General features: G+C 36.9%; 1 protein-coding gene across 2 annotated transcripts in view; it reads left to right on the top strand.

Moving 5' to 3' along the window:
* MPP3 (MAGUK p55 scaffold protein 3) overlaps window positions 1-15913 on the top strand; it is an 85936-nt gene that overhangs the window by 25563 nt on the left and 44460 nt on the right. For both annotated transcript variants that reach the window (XM_014052992.2, XM_087713635.1), the window contains exons 6-8: window positions 6000-6137; window positions 8175-8256; window positions 10414-10499. In XM_014052992.2, coding sequence (XP_013908467.2) covers window positions 6000-6137; window positions 8175-8256; window positions 10414-10499 — 306 coding nt within the window. The remainder of the gene's footprint in view (window positions 1-5999; window positions 6138-8174; window positions 8257-10413; window positions 10500-15913) is intronic.

Genomic DNA, 15913 nt, shown 5'->3' with positions numbered 1-15913 from the left:
TTGTCATTAAGGGAGTTGTGCCAATTTTATCATCTTTTTTTTTTCCTTTTTAATTAAATCACCATGATTTTTCCCATTGATTTTCCTTGTGTGAAGCTGTCTGGGAAGTCTCATGTGATCCTGGGACCATGATAAACAAATCCCTGTTAACAAGTGCCTGAATTTTGATCATGTGACGATGGTGACACTCCGACAGTTGTTAAGTATGAGGGCTTATTGTAAGTCACTTTTTCCAGCACTGTTGTGACTTTGAATAATCATTAAATGGGTGGTCATAAGGCGAGGACTGCAGAGACTAGTAAGTTGCCGATTGTCCACAGAATTCTCTATGCAACATTGAATGTCTGGCATGGAAAGTTTTCTTCCAGCTTCCTATGAAAACAGTGCTCTCTTGCCTGGATCACTTTGTTCCTGCTTCAGCCACACATTGGCAAGCTGCAGAAATTTCCCTTTGAGGAAAAGTCCAAACCCCTTCCCAAGCTGGAGACCCTATGCCATTCTAGACAAATGACTATCCAGTCTCTTCTTGAAAATCTCCAGAGATGGAGCACCCACAACTTCTGAAGGCAAGCTATTCCACTGACAGCATATTTTCCTTAATTCTAGATTGGATCACTTGTAGTTAAGTTTCCATTTATTACCTCTTGTCGTACCTTCAGGTACTTTGGAGAAGAAGTTGACTCTCTTCTCTGTGACATCCCCTCCGATATTGGAAGACTGCTATCATGTCACTCCTAGTCCTTCTCTTTGTTAGGTTAGACATACTCATTTCCTGCAACTGTTCATTGTATGTTTTAACTTCCAGCGCCTCCATCCCCAATCTTCCTTGTTGCTCTTCTCTGAATCCTTTCTAAAGTTTCAACATTTTTTGGGGTATCATAGTGACCAAACATGAATGCAGTATTCCAGGTGTGGTCTTACTGAAGCAGTATAAGATGGAACTAATACTTCATGTGACCACGATACTATTAAATATTAATTAATGACTCGTCAGTATTCCCCAAAACATGTGGAGCATTTGGCCCTATCTTTTTCTATGATATCATCAGATCACAAACTATGTCCCTGTGGCCCCAACAGGACAGAAAGCAAAGGTTGGCACTGAATGCTAGAAAACTGTCCTCTATTGAGACAGAGTGCAGAATGTGTTTTGAGTTTGCCAGCAAGTACACAGTAACTGGATTTCCACAGTACATTAAAAATGGGGTTGGGTGGTTTTTGGTTAGCATCTTGCAGAAAACCTCCTATTATCTTCGTGTGTTGTGTAAACTAAGCCATCACATTAACATGCTTATTTGCTTACGCATTGTATCTTAAGTAAATACAGCAATTATATTTTTGTTACCCTGGATTTAAGGTTAGTGTGATGTGCCAACCTAGCTGCTGAAATCCCAGGGAAGAAAGAAGAGAACAGAAATGTTTGGAACTGTTTGAGGGCTACTTTGGACAAACAGAGAACAAATGTGTGAACCCTCCCCTCTCTCCAATTATTTCTTTCTATTATATCCAGTGGAAGTGGGTTTTTCTATTCAGAAATGGCCAGCAAACTACTATACATTCTGCTGAACAGAAGGTGGAATGGATAAAAATAAACACCATGGCCTTTTAAAAACAGGTTATTACCTTTTTTTTAAAAAAATGCTCTTTGGCAACAAGGATTAGTAGGATTTCCAGGCTTGCTTGGCACGTAGACATTCACACATAAAGTCCCCAATATCTCAAATTTAAAATAATTAGGAAATAGGTGGGGAAAGGATTTCTCTGTCTATAATTCTGAAAATCTATTTTTCCTTGAAGTATACAACCTTGTATTCAGCTTTCCTTTTCTCCCTTTGTCTTCTTTTTCCACCAGTATTGTCAACTTTTAGATTGTAATATTTTTGGAACAACTTTGAAGCCTTGACTAAACAGAAGTGCATGCAAAATTTTGTGATGCTGCAGCTTGTTCGGTTTGTGAGACTCTTATTAATATAACCTAAAATACTATTGATATAGGAATTTTTATATTTGTTGACAGAAGTTCACTAGCTTATTCAATTTTAGCATTCACTCTTGTACTTTTTTTAATGGTGTACACCTGCATGGTTGCTGCCTAGCCTATCTCTTTCTTCCGGGCATCACTGTATATTTATTTGTTCTGAGATTGCTGTATTTTCTTGAAATGTGGAAAAATGGGCTCCATTGTAGCTATGTGGCTGACTGCCAGCTTGGATCCATTGTATGAAATATTTAATACTGCTTTGCAAGCAGAAGGATTGTGTTCTTTTTAGATTTATCTCGGATCTTATAAAACATGCAAGAAGAACACGAGGAAAAAACAATTTAATAGGAATGAAGAAGAGTATTTAAATTCAAAGACAGTCTATGGGTTTTTTTTTGCACAAACATATGCATCATGCAAATCAGAAAGTTATCCCTTCAGGTATCTTGTAGAGAAATGATTTTTAATCATGATCACAGATATCTGTATTGCCTTATTTTGCTAAAGATTGTGGGAGATTAGAAAGACTCGATTAGAAAGAGTTTAGGTTTTAGTGTTCCTTCCTGAAAGCAAAAATAAGAATATGCTTTTTATTATCCATCTGATCTAGCATTCTATTCTCATAGCAGCCAGCCAGATGAAAACACTTATTCACATGTGGGTATTTATACAGTTATGGTAAATAAGGATATTTCCAAAATTGATTGGTTTGTGCATGTTTGTGTGACACCTTGAATAACCCTAGGATACTTGTAGTATTTATTCTTGTGTCTTCAGCAAGAGCCGATTGTTGTTGGGTTTGATATAAAGCAGAGCTATCCTTTTTTTAGTTAAATAAACTATAATGTTTTGCTATTTTTGAATATGAGCTCACCCAGCAGCCAACTTAAATGACCAACTATGATTAGATATCTTAATTTGAAACTCATCTGCAAGCCATTGTGCCCCAATTAGTTGGTTGTGGTATCTAAGCGATCAAACTTATCAGTTTATAATTAAGTGATTGTGTCATCCAAACAACTGTTGCAGGCAGTGAATTAATATTGGGATTGAATACTGTGCTCAAAGTATGGCTTAATTTTTTAATCAGGGCAGGTGAATTCAAAAGACAAGTCTTGCCATCTCTTAACACTTCTAAATCTAAAGCGCAGTGAAGATTATTCTAGCTTATTTTGCTAAATGACTTTAGATTAGTTTTTTTCAACTTCATAATTTTACACTGGGTGGATTTCAACTCTGAAAATTATTTTCCGGCTGGGAAATTCTGAGAGTTGAAGTCCACATATTTAAAGGTATCAGATTTGAAAAACACCACTATTTTTCAGAATGGAAACTACAAGCACTGACATGTATATTTATGTGTGAGTTAGATAGCTTTGTAGCCAGTCGGTGATTGCCATTTTTGGCAAGGGTGGTAAATTAGTTGTTAACTAAGATGCTATTGACGACATATCAACAATATGATATTTGAGTTAATTATTGATTTGATTTTATGTGTATGGCTGCTCACCTCACTCAATACCAGAAAGCTAACAACATATAACAAAGTGCCATCAAAGCAGCATAAGAAAAACTGTAAGGAGAGCTGAGGTTAAAAACCCAATTGACAATAACTGAAAACCACAGCCCACAAGGGCCTACGAACTAGCTGACTCTCAAGCCCATGGGGTTTCCTAATCATGCTAACAAATTGCTAGGATCAGATACGAGGTGCTACAAAGCAGAGTGAGTTAAGATTCTCCAGTGAAAACAGATTTTGACATAAGCACAATGCAGCATTAACACTGTACAGGCAGGTTGCAATTAGTACAAGTTTGAATAATGCAATACTTGATTTAGTGCAAATTGTAAGTTGATACCAGTTGACATTTGCATTTCCTGGGAGGAAGTATGTCAAACTGAAGATGGTTCTGTGAAAGCAAAGCCAACAACTGTGTCAGAAACCAAGGAACTGGTGAGAAGACCTGTTCCGTGGATCATCTCTGGAAAAGAAGAGGATGGCTCATTTCCAAGTGTGATCTGGACAGTTGCTTCTCTCAAGAAGACCAAAGGAGGAGTTTTCAATTTTGTGTGTGTTTGAGCATCAGGAGAGGATGGGATCAACAATATTGGTTGCAACTGGGGAATAACTTTTTAAAGGATATTAGGTTTGCAAACATCATTTTCTAGTCATTTTCAGAAATTGTCTATTAATCATTGTAAAGCTTTTAGAGACTTTTCGAACAACAAATTTGGAAAAATTGAAAAATCGGATCAGCTTATCTTCAATTCTGAACAAAAGGAATATTAATCGTAAGACTAAGAATTTTTTTTTAAAAAAACCCTGAAATAAACAGCCAAATAAGATTTTGATCTTAGAAAGTTATAAATGGAATAACAATCTTAAGTCATTTTGGAATACTGAAACTGCAATAAGATGTTGGAATTAAGTATAAAGAATAATCAGTTTCTTGTGGGGAATAGATCTGTTTTGGTTTTTGAAAAGCATTTTTGGCAAGGTAAAACAGTAAAACAAAAATTGGACACTAGAAGAAGGTTAGTTTAGAGGAAAAATGCAAGCCTGTAAAATGTAAAATACTGAAGGTATTAAGTTTTCAAACTACTTTTGAAAAACTGAGTCAGAAATTAATAGGCACAGTGTCAACAATGTCAGTAATGTTGTCTGCTAATAAATGACAGATGTCGGACAAATTTTATTGGACAAGATGATAAGGCGAGAGAATGGCTTGGAAAAAGAAACAAAAAATTTTTATTAAACAAATTCCTGAATCCAAAAACCATGTACAAACCATCAAATCATTAAACAAAAAGCATAGTATTTGTGTTTTAGTGGAATAACAGTCTGGCACCAATATCATGAAGATATTGAGGTCTGGATTACATTATTTCTAAGAAGCATTAAAGATACTTGTTTAAATCATTGATTTTGACTGCAGATTTACTTGATGGTAAGCAGTGGGATTTCTCAGATTTGGATTTGAAATAAACCTATGGGGCTTAAACATATAATTTAACGTTTAATTAAATATGTTTGGAAAATCAAGTGAATCAAGTGGATATCAGGTAAAAAATATCTGTCAGTCCAAAGGCATCAAATAAATATTCCATCATCTGATTTTTAACAAATGGAAACAAAGATGGAAGAATTTCTGGGAAAACATTAGGAATGTTCCCAGTGAAGGAAACCATTGTCTGGAAATTTTCCCCCCACCTCCCAAGTTTTGTGTTTGGGGCAAGATAATTATCAAAGCCTGTGGAAGTTTCCTTCCTAATTATATGTTATGTAACAGTTAGGTTTTGCAAATAAGAACTTAAAAATGGTGCCTTGGATGATGGGCTGACAAATTTACTTGAAATATTTTGAAGCTACATATTTATAAAAATTGGATTATGTTGCCAAATTGGGTTTAATTGAACAGTCCCAGTTTTATTGTGAAAACCTGTTCACTGTGCTGCATGAATGCAGATGACAAACAGAAAAGTTGGAGATATAACCAAACCAATCAAATCTTTATTATGGTTATAGACCAACACAATGAAGGTGGGATACAAGCAATAATTTTTAAACACCCAAAATATTAAAACAAAAATTTCACAAAATTAAGAAACATAGAAAATACGTTTTAAAAAGACTAGAAAATATAAAAAAGTCTAAAAAATTTATATGCAGGGGTAGAGACATTAGATAAATACAAGAAAACATTAAAGCTAGTTGAAGACACAGGACATCTGATGGATTTTAAATGCTGCTGCGCAGAACCTGGTAACGTGTTTGTAACAGGTTAGTATCTGCAAGCAGTAGAGAATTATAAAATTTTCCTGTGCACCCTGGATGTTTATACTGTGGTGGTGAAATGAAGCTAGCACAAATGTTTCTGTAATACAGACACTTGGAGAAGCAGTGTTGTTTCTATATCTCCACAGCCACAAGGGCATTGAAGAAAACTCTGATCTCTTTCTGTTTTCACTTGCTCTTTTATTTTATTGTTCTCTGTTTCCTGTCTCCCTTTGTCCCAAGGCGATGCTTGTTGTGCATGATACTGTTGCTCAGAAGAATTTTGATCCTGTTCTTCCTCCATTGTTGGATAATATTGACGATGATTTTGATGAAGAATCAGTAAAAATAGTTCGTCTAGTAAAGAATAAAGAACCTTTGGTATGTATCATTGATGCTGGTAAGAACAAAAAGCTATTGGTGATTCCATTGAGATTAAAATAACTACAGTATGCATGAAATATGGGGCGTTTTTTAGATGTACAAATAATTCCAGATGATGAAAACAGAAAAGGAATGGAGAAGCAAAGATGGGTTTTTTTGTAGGAATGAATCTTCTTGGCAGTGTTGAGTACTTCCAGCATGATTAACAGCTTCTCTCCTACCCATAAAATGTCCATATTTTCATATTTGGATGACATAGTAAGCCAAACACCATCTGATTTAGTATGTTGTGTAAACATGGTTATTCTGTGAAGAAGTATTTTGACTCTTGTGCTCTAAACTGGCTGCCAATCAGGTTCATTAGTGATTTCATTCTAGTGTTTTGGAATCCAAAGCTGATAGATTCTCATTCTCTCTATGGCTAACCCAAGCCAACATAGCCAATGGAAAGGCATTGTGGGAACCCAATTTGTGTTAGTCCCTTATTCAGCACCAGCTGTTTTGGTTTTCTGTTAATATATAGATGTAAGTAAAGATGTATTAGACTTTAAAGTCCTTAAATATTTGGGACTTATCTGATTAGTTGTCTGTCTGAGCTTTTAGCTTAGCGCACTTAACTTGAGTTTTGCGTCAACATTCATATGTGAATAAAGAGGAAATCTATCAGTTTCTTAGTCTTCTATGTCAAATTAATTTCCACTCATTTCTACATGTTCCCCATATTTTAAATTTAAGAATATATTCACATTTTCTTGAACATTTTTTCTATTAATATACATCTTTTTGTGTTTCATATATATATTTTGCCAGCCATGTTCTTGATTTATTTTAAATTGTATGGGATGTTCTCATAATTATATATATCATTGTTGAGATGTGAACTCAGTTTCAGAATCTATAAAAGTAAGTTCCCTGTAAGTATTGCATGAATTACATTTATGTTTAAGAACGGGATAGCATAGGAATTGATCATACAGATAGCCCTTTGCCTAGCAACCATAGATGGGACTGTTAACTGTTGCTAAGCAACCTGGTCATTAAATGAGATGTGATGTGACCATGATTTTACTGCCAGCTTCTCCATTGACTCTGCTTGTCGGGATTAGGCTATTAAGTATGCAAATGGCATATAAGGGATGCTATAATGATCATACATATTTGCCAGTTATGAAGTGCCCAAATTTCAATCACATGACTGTGAGGAAGCTGCCGTGATCATAAATGTCAGGACTAGTTGTAAAACTAGTTTTCTGTTGTAACTTAAACCATCAACTTTCATTAAGTAAGTCTATATGCAGCATAAAAATATGAACTGAATGGATTTCATTCTGTCTCTAGCAGAATCATCAGGAAATATCAGGATCTCCAGGAATGTCTTGATTTGGGAATGATTTACAGCCCTCTTTTTATGGGTTTCTAGAACTACATATTGCAGCTTGCCACTGGTTCATCTTAAAAGTATAATGCTTCAATCTGCTGATGATATTTTATTTATTCTACTTCAATGGTGTATTGAATATTGTTATAGTATGATTATTCTTAAAAAAAAGATATGTGAGGACTTTTATCATGAAACAATGTAATATTCCTATTAATAAACAATGCTGTTATTAATAATAGGAGGTATTTGGGGATCAGCTGGAATTGCAGCAGATGTAGCAGGGCAGATCAAAGAAAACATTTCTTCATGCATCTTATAATTAATAGAATTCACTTCCATTAATCTTGGTTTAGGTTGTATTAAAATGGGGCTAGGTTAAATTCACTGAGGATAGAACTAGCCATAGTTATTAACCATGACAGCTACATAGAATTTCCAGAGGCAATGTCATAATGAATATTAATTGTTGAGTGGGATCAAAAAGTGAGAGGAGGCTTTTGTTTTCATATCTTGCTCTAGGTTCCCCTCCAACTTGTATTTAACCACTATATACTGTATACACGGAGGTTTTTCTTTTAGGCTTAATTGATCAAGCCTATTCTGATGTGCCAGGCTAGTGCTGTGCACTGATGAATTTTTTGTCTCTCCTTTAGGGTGCAACAATCAGGCGGGATGAGCAGACAGGGGCTGTGATTGTTGCCCGCATCATGAGGGGAGGGGCAGCTGATCGCAGTGGTATGTTTCCCTAAGTTGCAAAATTCCTTTTTTAAAAATTTCATATCAGAGAGGACAAGCTTTCTCTTGAGACAGCTTAGGATTTTTATTTTTTCCTGAAAAACACATGAGGTTTTGATTCTCTTCTGCAAAGTCAGGCAGGTCATAGCACTAATGCTGGAAATTTCAGACACTTTTGAATTGGAAGAATAACACCTTTATTTATGTTTTCCTGTTCCTGAATTATATACAGATTGATTTGCCAATACAAGCCTGCCAAATTAACTTCTAACAGATATACGTGGCTCCAAGCACGGAAAGGGTGTAGTTTTGGCAGCCTGCAGAATTCAAAGTGAAGTTGTAGGTCAGGGGTTGGCAATTTTAAAAGTCATAACTGGAAGCCCCCCCATTCAATTATGGAGGCGACCAGAAGTCCGGTTTCCCCACCATAGAGTCTCCTCCTAGTGCAGCATCCTTTTTTCTCTGCTGATCGGAAGTCCGGTTCCCCCACATAGTTTTCTCCTAGCACGGCGTCCTTTTTCCTCTACCTGTCCTAACCAAAAGACCTATCAATTGTGGACTGGTGACAGGGAGCCACAGCAGAGGGATGAAAGAGCCACATGTGGCTCCAGAGCTGCAGATTGCTGACCCCTGTTGTAGGTTATAAAGAACCTAATTCTGAAAGATGCTGTGATTCCTTCCTTATGGATTATTGCCACAGGAGTATCCAGAATTTTGTGTGGATTTCCCAAAGATTATTCAAAATGATATTTCTTGAAATTTTACCTGAACACTACCTTCCATGCTTTATAAAACAAGGCTGTAGTGAAAGCAGAAAGAGATGATGAGTATTATTGATTAAATTGTTTGAAAATTTAGCCAAGGGGTGAGTAAGTACAGTAAAGCATTTTCAATTTTTGATGAAGGGGGATGCAAACTTCCTCTGAACTATAAAAGACATATTAATATTTTAACTAAATCTGTATTAGATAAAAGAAGAAGATGAGGTAGTGAGAAATGATTCATCTTTTATAATTACATCAAAGTTATAGAAGCTATGGTTCCTCCGATGTTCTTTGACTCTGCCTCCCATCAGCCTTAGCCTGGAAGGCCAGGTTATAGGGATAGGAAACCAAGACATATTTTCTTTTCATATTGTGCAATAGAGTAGCTGACTCAGTAGGGATTAGTAATTAGGGATGCGGTGGCTCAGTGGCTAAGATGCTGAGCTTGTCAATCAGAAAGGTCGGCAGCTTGGCGGTTCGAATCCCTAGTGCCATGTAATGGAGTGATCTCCTGTTACTTGTACCAGCTTCTGCCAACCTAGGAGTTCAAAAGCATGTAAAAATGCAAGTCGAAAAAATAGGAACCGCTTTTGGTGGGAAGGTAAGAGCAGTCCGTGAACCTTTGGTGGTTAGTCATGCTGGCCAATGACCATGGAGACATCTTCAGACAGCGCTGCTCTTCGGCTTTGAAATGGAGATGAGCACTGCCTCCTAGAGTCGGGAACGACTAGCACATATGTGTGAGGGGAACCTTTACCTTAATTAGGAACAAGGATTAGGAACATATAAGATTATGGTCATCTGTATCCCAGCTTCCTTCTAAAGCAGGACAGGATTGTTATTTTAAGTTGTTTTTAGGGAATGCAGAGTTTCTTGATGGCAAACTGTATTTTAAATTTTTTAGTTCAGATTTAAAAACATACAAATAAAAATACACATGAAATTCTGCTGTGGGCTCAATGCATGTAGTTTATTGCCAAAACAGGATAAGGTTGGGAGAGATTCTGTCTACAAATTTCCATTTTGCTGCCAATTTCTAGTGGCTTAATCCTTGACTTCCTGGAACTGTCAGAACTGGGGACACATATGGTTGCTGGCTTCTGCTCAAGACCATCCCATCTCTTTTCCCACCAAGCCTTTTTCTCCTTAGAACAACATGCAAACATGAGAGAATGGCTGTTTTAAGATCATTCAGTGAGCTTCACAGATGAGTAGGGATTAATTTCTGTTTCTTCGAGTCCCAGGCTTGGAAATAGGCTTTTCGTGACTTTTTCTTACTTGGGATGGGACTTGCTTTTCTGTTGAGAGCCATCAGAGTTCTACATGCCATATATGAAGCTTTTGCTATCTAGAATGGATGGTTGACCTCATACCTTTCTTATTTCCTTCCTAGGTCTTGTCCACGTTGGAGATGAATTACGGGAAGTTAATGGAATTGCTGTACTTCACAAACGACCGGAAGAAATTAGCCAGATTCTGGTTTGTTTTGCCTTTTCCACACATAAGTATTATTCACAAAAACATATTCAACCATAAATAGCCAACTGCATTTTAGCTAGTACTCTGAACAAAAATCGGGATACTATGGTTAGATTATGGTTCAATGGGTCATGTGAACTCAGAAAATATAAGCTATAATTGATGATGGGCAAATTGGTAATGGCAGCTTGCTTAAGACTGCAGTTACATATAAACTTGCCTGAAAATAAATATTTTTTAAAATTCCTTGGGACATATGTTTGAATAGATTCTGATAAGTAAAACTATTTCTTCACATAGTTGATAATTAGTTGGATTAGTTAAATTATCAATTAAGTAAGAAGATGACATAATTATTAGGGCATTGTATTTCTAAAGGAAGATTGTTGATTTATTTGAGGTCTTCAACCAGAGATTAGATGGGCATCTTTCAGAGATGCTCTCGTGCAAAGTTTCTGAACCTTGGCAAATTTGAGATACATGGACTTCAACTCCCAGAATCCACCAGCCAGCTCAGCCTGCTCATGTCTATATCCCTTAAAGGTTGAGAAACAGTAGTGTTTCCAGCTGTGCTAGGTTTTGGTGATTTATATACTATCTTCCCACACTGATTCTGCTTATAAAAGCTACTGCTAGTAGACATTACTTTTTTTAATCTCTAATTCACTCATAGGATGCATAACGAACATCGGGATTGTGTTTGTGCGCACACGGACGGACGGACACACACACACACAGACACACACACACACACGTCTTTATTTCCATACCGCCAACTTAAAAGAATGAAATATCAGTGAATCCACAAAACTTAATCAACTTGAAATCTTGGAGAAAATTACTAGTAAGGGTAGGCAATGTTGGGATTCATGGAGAAATACTCTTGTTTTGATGTAGCTTCTAAAGAAATTTTTTTACTATTACTCTTGTTAGAGATAGAAAAGTGGGGGCTTAGTGCATAGGTTTGTAATTTTAAGAATATGTGATAAATGCTGTCACAAAATGACTGCCAAAGGGAGTGCAGCCAGGAACAAGTCATGCATTTACCAAAATGGAAGCAAACGGGAGAACTTTCTGCATAGAGCTTCCGCATCTGGACTGCAGAAACATTGATAAGCAGCAGATGGCAGGAGACAGTTATCTTTTCTCAATATGTCCCAATTGTAATTTAGTAGTTTTGCAGGATTTTGCACCATGGATCTGGTTGCATCTCAGCCATTATCATTGATCTAGAGCAGTGGTTCTCAACCTTCCCAATGCCGAGACCCTTTACTACAGCTCCTCATGTTGTGGTGACCCCCAACCATAGAATTGGTGTCTTGGTTCCTAAGACCATCGAAAATATGTCTTTTTTGATGGTCAGGTGACCCCTGTGAAAGGGTTGTTCAACCCCAAAGGGATCCCGACCCACAGGTTGAGAACCACTGATCTAGAGTCTAGACTACTACATATTGTAGGTAATTCTGAATAACTACAAAAAAGTAGTAACCAATTTTTTTTAATACCAAGTAATGGTTGTTCAAATGTTTGTGGCCAAGTATAGTAACTTCTATCTGTGACCCAAATTTAGTAATATTTTCTATTGCATAGAGAATATTGGTAACACCATTGCCATTCAATGTTTATTTTCTAAGATAGATTTTGGAATTCAGAAACAATATAGAAAATAAAGAAAATGTTGGATGCTGATGTGAGACTAGGTCAGCTTCTCATTCAATTTTATTCAATTATATGAAAACTGAAAGGACAAAGCATCTAGTAAGTTGCAGTGAAAAAAGTATCTGTGGGTAAATAGTTGTGAATATGGCATATTCACATATGGCATATTCACAACATATGACAACTCATAGCATTCCTCCAAATTGAACATAATTGATTATGGGTTAATCCACCAACAAATTAGTAAGAAAGCAAATGCCAAATAGCCATTGACTTTCCATAACTGATTTTTGTGTTTTCCAAAAGCGTCTTAAAGCTGGAAATATGCTCTCCAGTCATCCTAGCAATGTTGACATCTGTTTACTCTCTCCCTGCTTTAATTATGGAGTCACAAGCCATACCTCTTCCATGCCAGAGAGGAAATGACATGATTGGTGACTCCTACACAGAGGGGCTCAAAATAAGACACATGTAGCTATTGCAATTGCCAATGATATTCTCAAGGTCTCTTCCAAATTAAGCAAACAGTGGGTGGGCAACAATATAGAGTCACCAAGGGCACCTGAATCATCAGCATTGCTTTCCTTTCTTTTTTTAAAAAGGAAATAAGGGGAAAAAACAACAAATATCATTGATTCCTCCATTGTCATCATAATGAAAAGCAGGATGTTCTAAAGAGGGTCACGAAGGAGTGTTTTTCCTTGAGCCAAATATGTTCTACAATTAAGCGTGGGCGTCTATGCTGGAACTGTATTGTGTTGCAATTTCTTGGAAGAATTAATGGAAGTTCGTTAATTTGATGGAGAAACAGAGAAGTTGCTAGCCAAGAATTTGAAGTTCAGCTCTTGGCATCTTCATCTAATGGGCTTGAAATTCTACAATTCCCATTAAAAGGGATTCAGAAGACTCAGTTCATATGCTTGCCCAAACACTATTAATTGGGCTATGCTATCAACCAATTTCTTTATTCCACTCAATAAGCTGATCATAAGTTAACCAAACAGATTTACAGTTGTTTGAACAACTTGCTAAACCCCAAGGATACGACTCTCCCCACATAACCCAGGTTAAAAATAACCAAGGTACCAACCATCTTGTGTAAATGTAGCTGATAGGTATATAACTGGTCTGATTAAGTACCACATGAACAGATCCATGGAGTCAATCACAGTAGTTAATACTGGGCATGATAAAAATCAACATAACTATATGGATTAAGACCAACTCAGCATAAAGCAGTAGGGTGTAGTAAGGTCTCTTCAACCAACAAGGTTTTTCTGAGTAAAACATGCAAACAAGTATTAGATCCCTGTTGTTCCCCCCCCCCCTTCCAACCTACTGCCAATTATTGGTGAGATTTCAAAGTGCCTACATTTTTCATTTCAGAATAAGATCAAATCCATGCAAGGTGGTGGAGGGAAAAAGCTTCTTTCAGTGGATCTAAAAGTATGCCTGTCTCCTTTCATGCTGTGTAGTGGCAGGATTAGGATTAATTGCCATAGACTTGAGGAAATTCAATGCCTCTGGGTCATTCCTGAACATTTAGGAATGAGTGTAACTGACCATTTTTTCCATCTTAGCTGTGAAAATGTTTTGCTGGTTATCACTAAGAATTTGACATTCAGTTTTAAGCCTGGATTTAAGGACACAGCCAAGAGAGTACAAGCCTTTTTTAATAACTAGAATTGAGTTTCAATGTATTTTAAAATAATGTTTAAAAAAATGCTTTGGGCATTTTATAAGGCTACAGTCCTAGAGTGCCTTTCTCCTACTTATGTGGGAGAAAAGCTGTAATAAGCTGATTATTTTCAGTTCTTGTCTATTTTGAATATGCTTATTTATCTGTTCATTCTGTCCTGCTTATGTAGAAATCTGTTTATTTCCGGGGGGGGGGGAGGATCTACATGAAGATTCTTTGATGTTTGTATGCCTTTTACAGTAATATACACAGTTTAACACTCGTATAAAATATGCATTCTTACAAATATTTTGCTCTGTTTTCCAAACAAAGAACAGTTATGATGCTAGGGACACTGTAGAACTGAGGATCCTTTCATGCATATATTAGATTCAGAAGCAGAAATCAACTTCAGAATTCTTAAAATCCCTTTTTGAGTAATAAGCCCAACAGATAGCTTTGGGTTTTACAGTATTTTGGAGGAGACACATACATGATTGCACTATTACATTTTAGTTTGGGGGGAAATATTTCACTTTTATTTGTTGAAATTATTACTCCCCCAAATTCTCAGCAATTGTCTTGGCTATGTTGGCAGGGATTCTATGAGCTGAGATTGCTTCTGGAAAGGAACATATTTTGGAAAATGGCTGTGGAAATTGTATTGCACTTGATTTTATGTAGCTGTGCTTAAACTTAAACTGTTAATCTGTTTATTCGTTAATGTTAAAATAATCCTGTAGTTAATGTAATCGGTGGGTCAGAGTTGAACTGAAAGGAATGTGGACAGTCTCTTGATGACAGTACAGATATAGTCATCTCTTTGGTGACCCCAAAGAGACTTGTGGAGGTTTGGAGTTTGCATCCCACTTCTCTCTACAAAAGAAGAAAATATGGTAGGGTTTGTTCCTGTCTGGGGAATAAGTTCAAAGATACCTGTGATTTGGGTTTTTTTCCCCCTGGGGACAAGAACAAGAGAATGTTCTGTGGGAATGTTTTAGAAAGAATTTAAGGAGGGGTGCAATTTACAGCACCTTAAAGAAATTGGCAGCTGCATTAGCAAAGCTGAATGTATTTGTGTGGGAGAGAGAAAAGGAGTGGGAGGGGGAAGACTGAAAGGATCACGTAAAAGAGAACAGGCGAAGGAGCAGTTTTGCCCCTTTCCGTCTTTTGTCCTACTCACTTTGATACCTAGCTCCATCCACTGCTAATATATGTCCCTGAGAATAGGGGTGGGAAACCTGCGGCTCCCTTTGTGTTATTGAATAGTATTTCACACAATTCCTTACTGAGGCCGAGCTCCTTGTCAAAGTTTTAACATATTTTCAAGTGACTGCATTGTCAATCTTGACAGTTCCGGATTCTGACATTGTAGACGGTTCATTAGGCGTTAGTTCTAGAACTAGAATGAATTAATGCCCAGTTTTTCCTGGGGAACCTTCCCCTCCTCTATGAAAAGTGGAAAATGTGCCTTTAAAATATCTCCTGTTCCTGCTATGGAACATACTTGGGGTAAACCTTGGTTGAATTTAGTGGGGTTTCTATCTTACATGCATAAGTGTGCATTACACACTTAAAGAAAAAAGAATTCACTAGTTGCTCAAAACAAAATCCTATAGTTCCGTGCAGTTGGTTCTCAACTTACAACCACAGTTGGGAGAGCAATGTTCATTTCTAAGCAAGGCAGTTCTTAACTAAGCTGTGCCTGATATCATGACCTTTATTACTACCGTTATTAAGTGAATCATGCAGTTTTAAGTGGGTCTGGCTTTTCCCATTGATTTTGCTTGTTGGAAATCTGCTGGGACAGCCATAAAAAGTGGTCATGTGACCCAAGGGCAAGGCAACTACATCCCGGGTGCCAAGCACCTGAATCATTGGCATGTTGCGACATTCATAAGTACAAGCAATGGTTGTAAGGCACTTTTTTCAGTGCTGTTATAACTTTGAACTGTCACTAAAAAGAATGGTTGTAATTTTAGGACTACCTGTAATATGATATGCCCTCAGTCTATGTTGCTGTATTCATTATTATCCCATCAGTAAGGTGCGTACTTGTGAGAAGATGTAGGTCCTA

The sequence above is a fragment of the Thamnophis sirtalis genome, unplaced genomic scaffold (assembly GCF_051295495.1).
Source record: "Thamnophis sirtalis isolate CommonGarterSnake01/CBP01778 unplaced genomic scaffold, rThaSir2_p1.2 scaffold_4, whole genome shotgun sequence".
Classification (NCBI taxonomy): domain Eukaryota; kingdom Metazoa; phylum Chordata; class Lepidosauria; order Squamata; family Natricidae; genus Thamnophis; species Thamnophis sirtalis.
The sequence above is the reverse complement of the archived record's forward strand: the minus strand, read 5'-3'. Positions and strand labels throughout refer to the sequence as shown.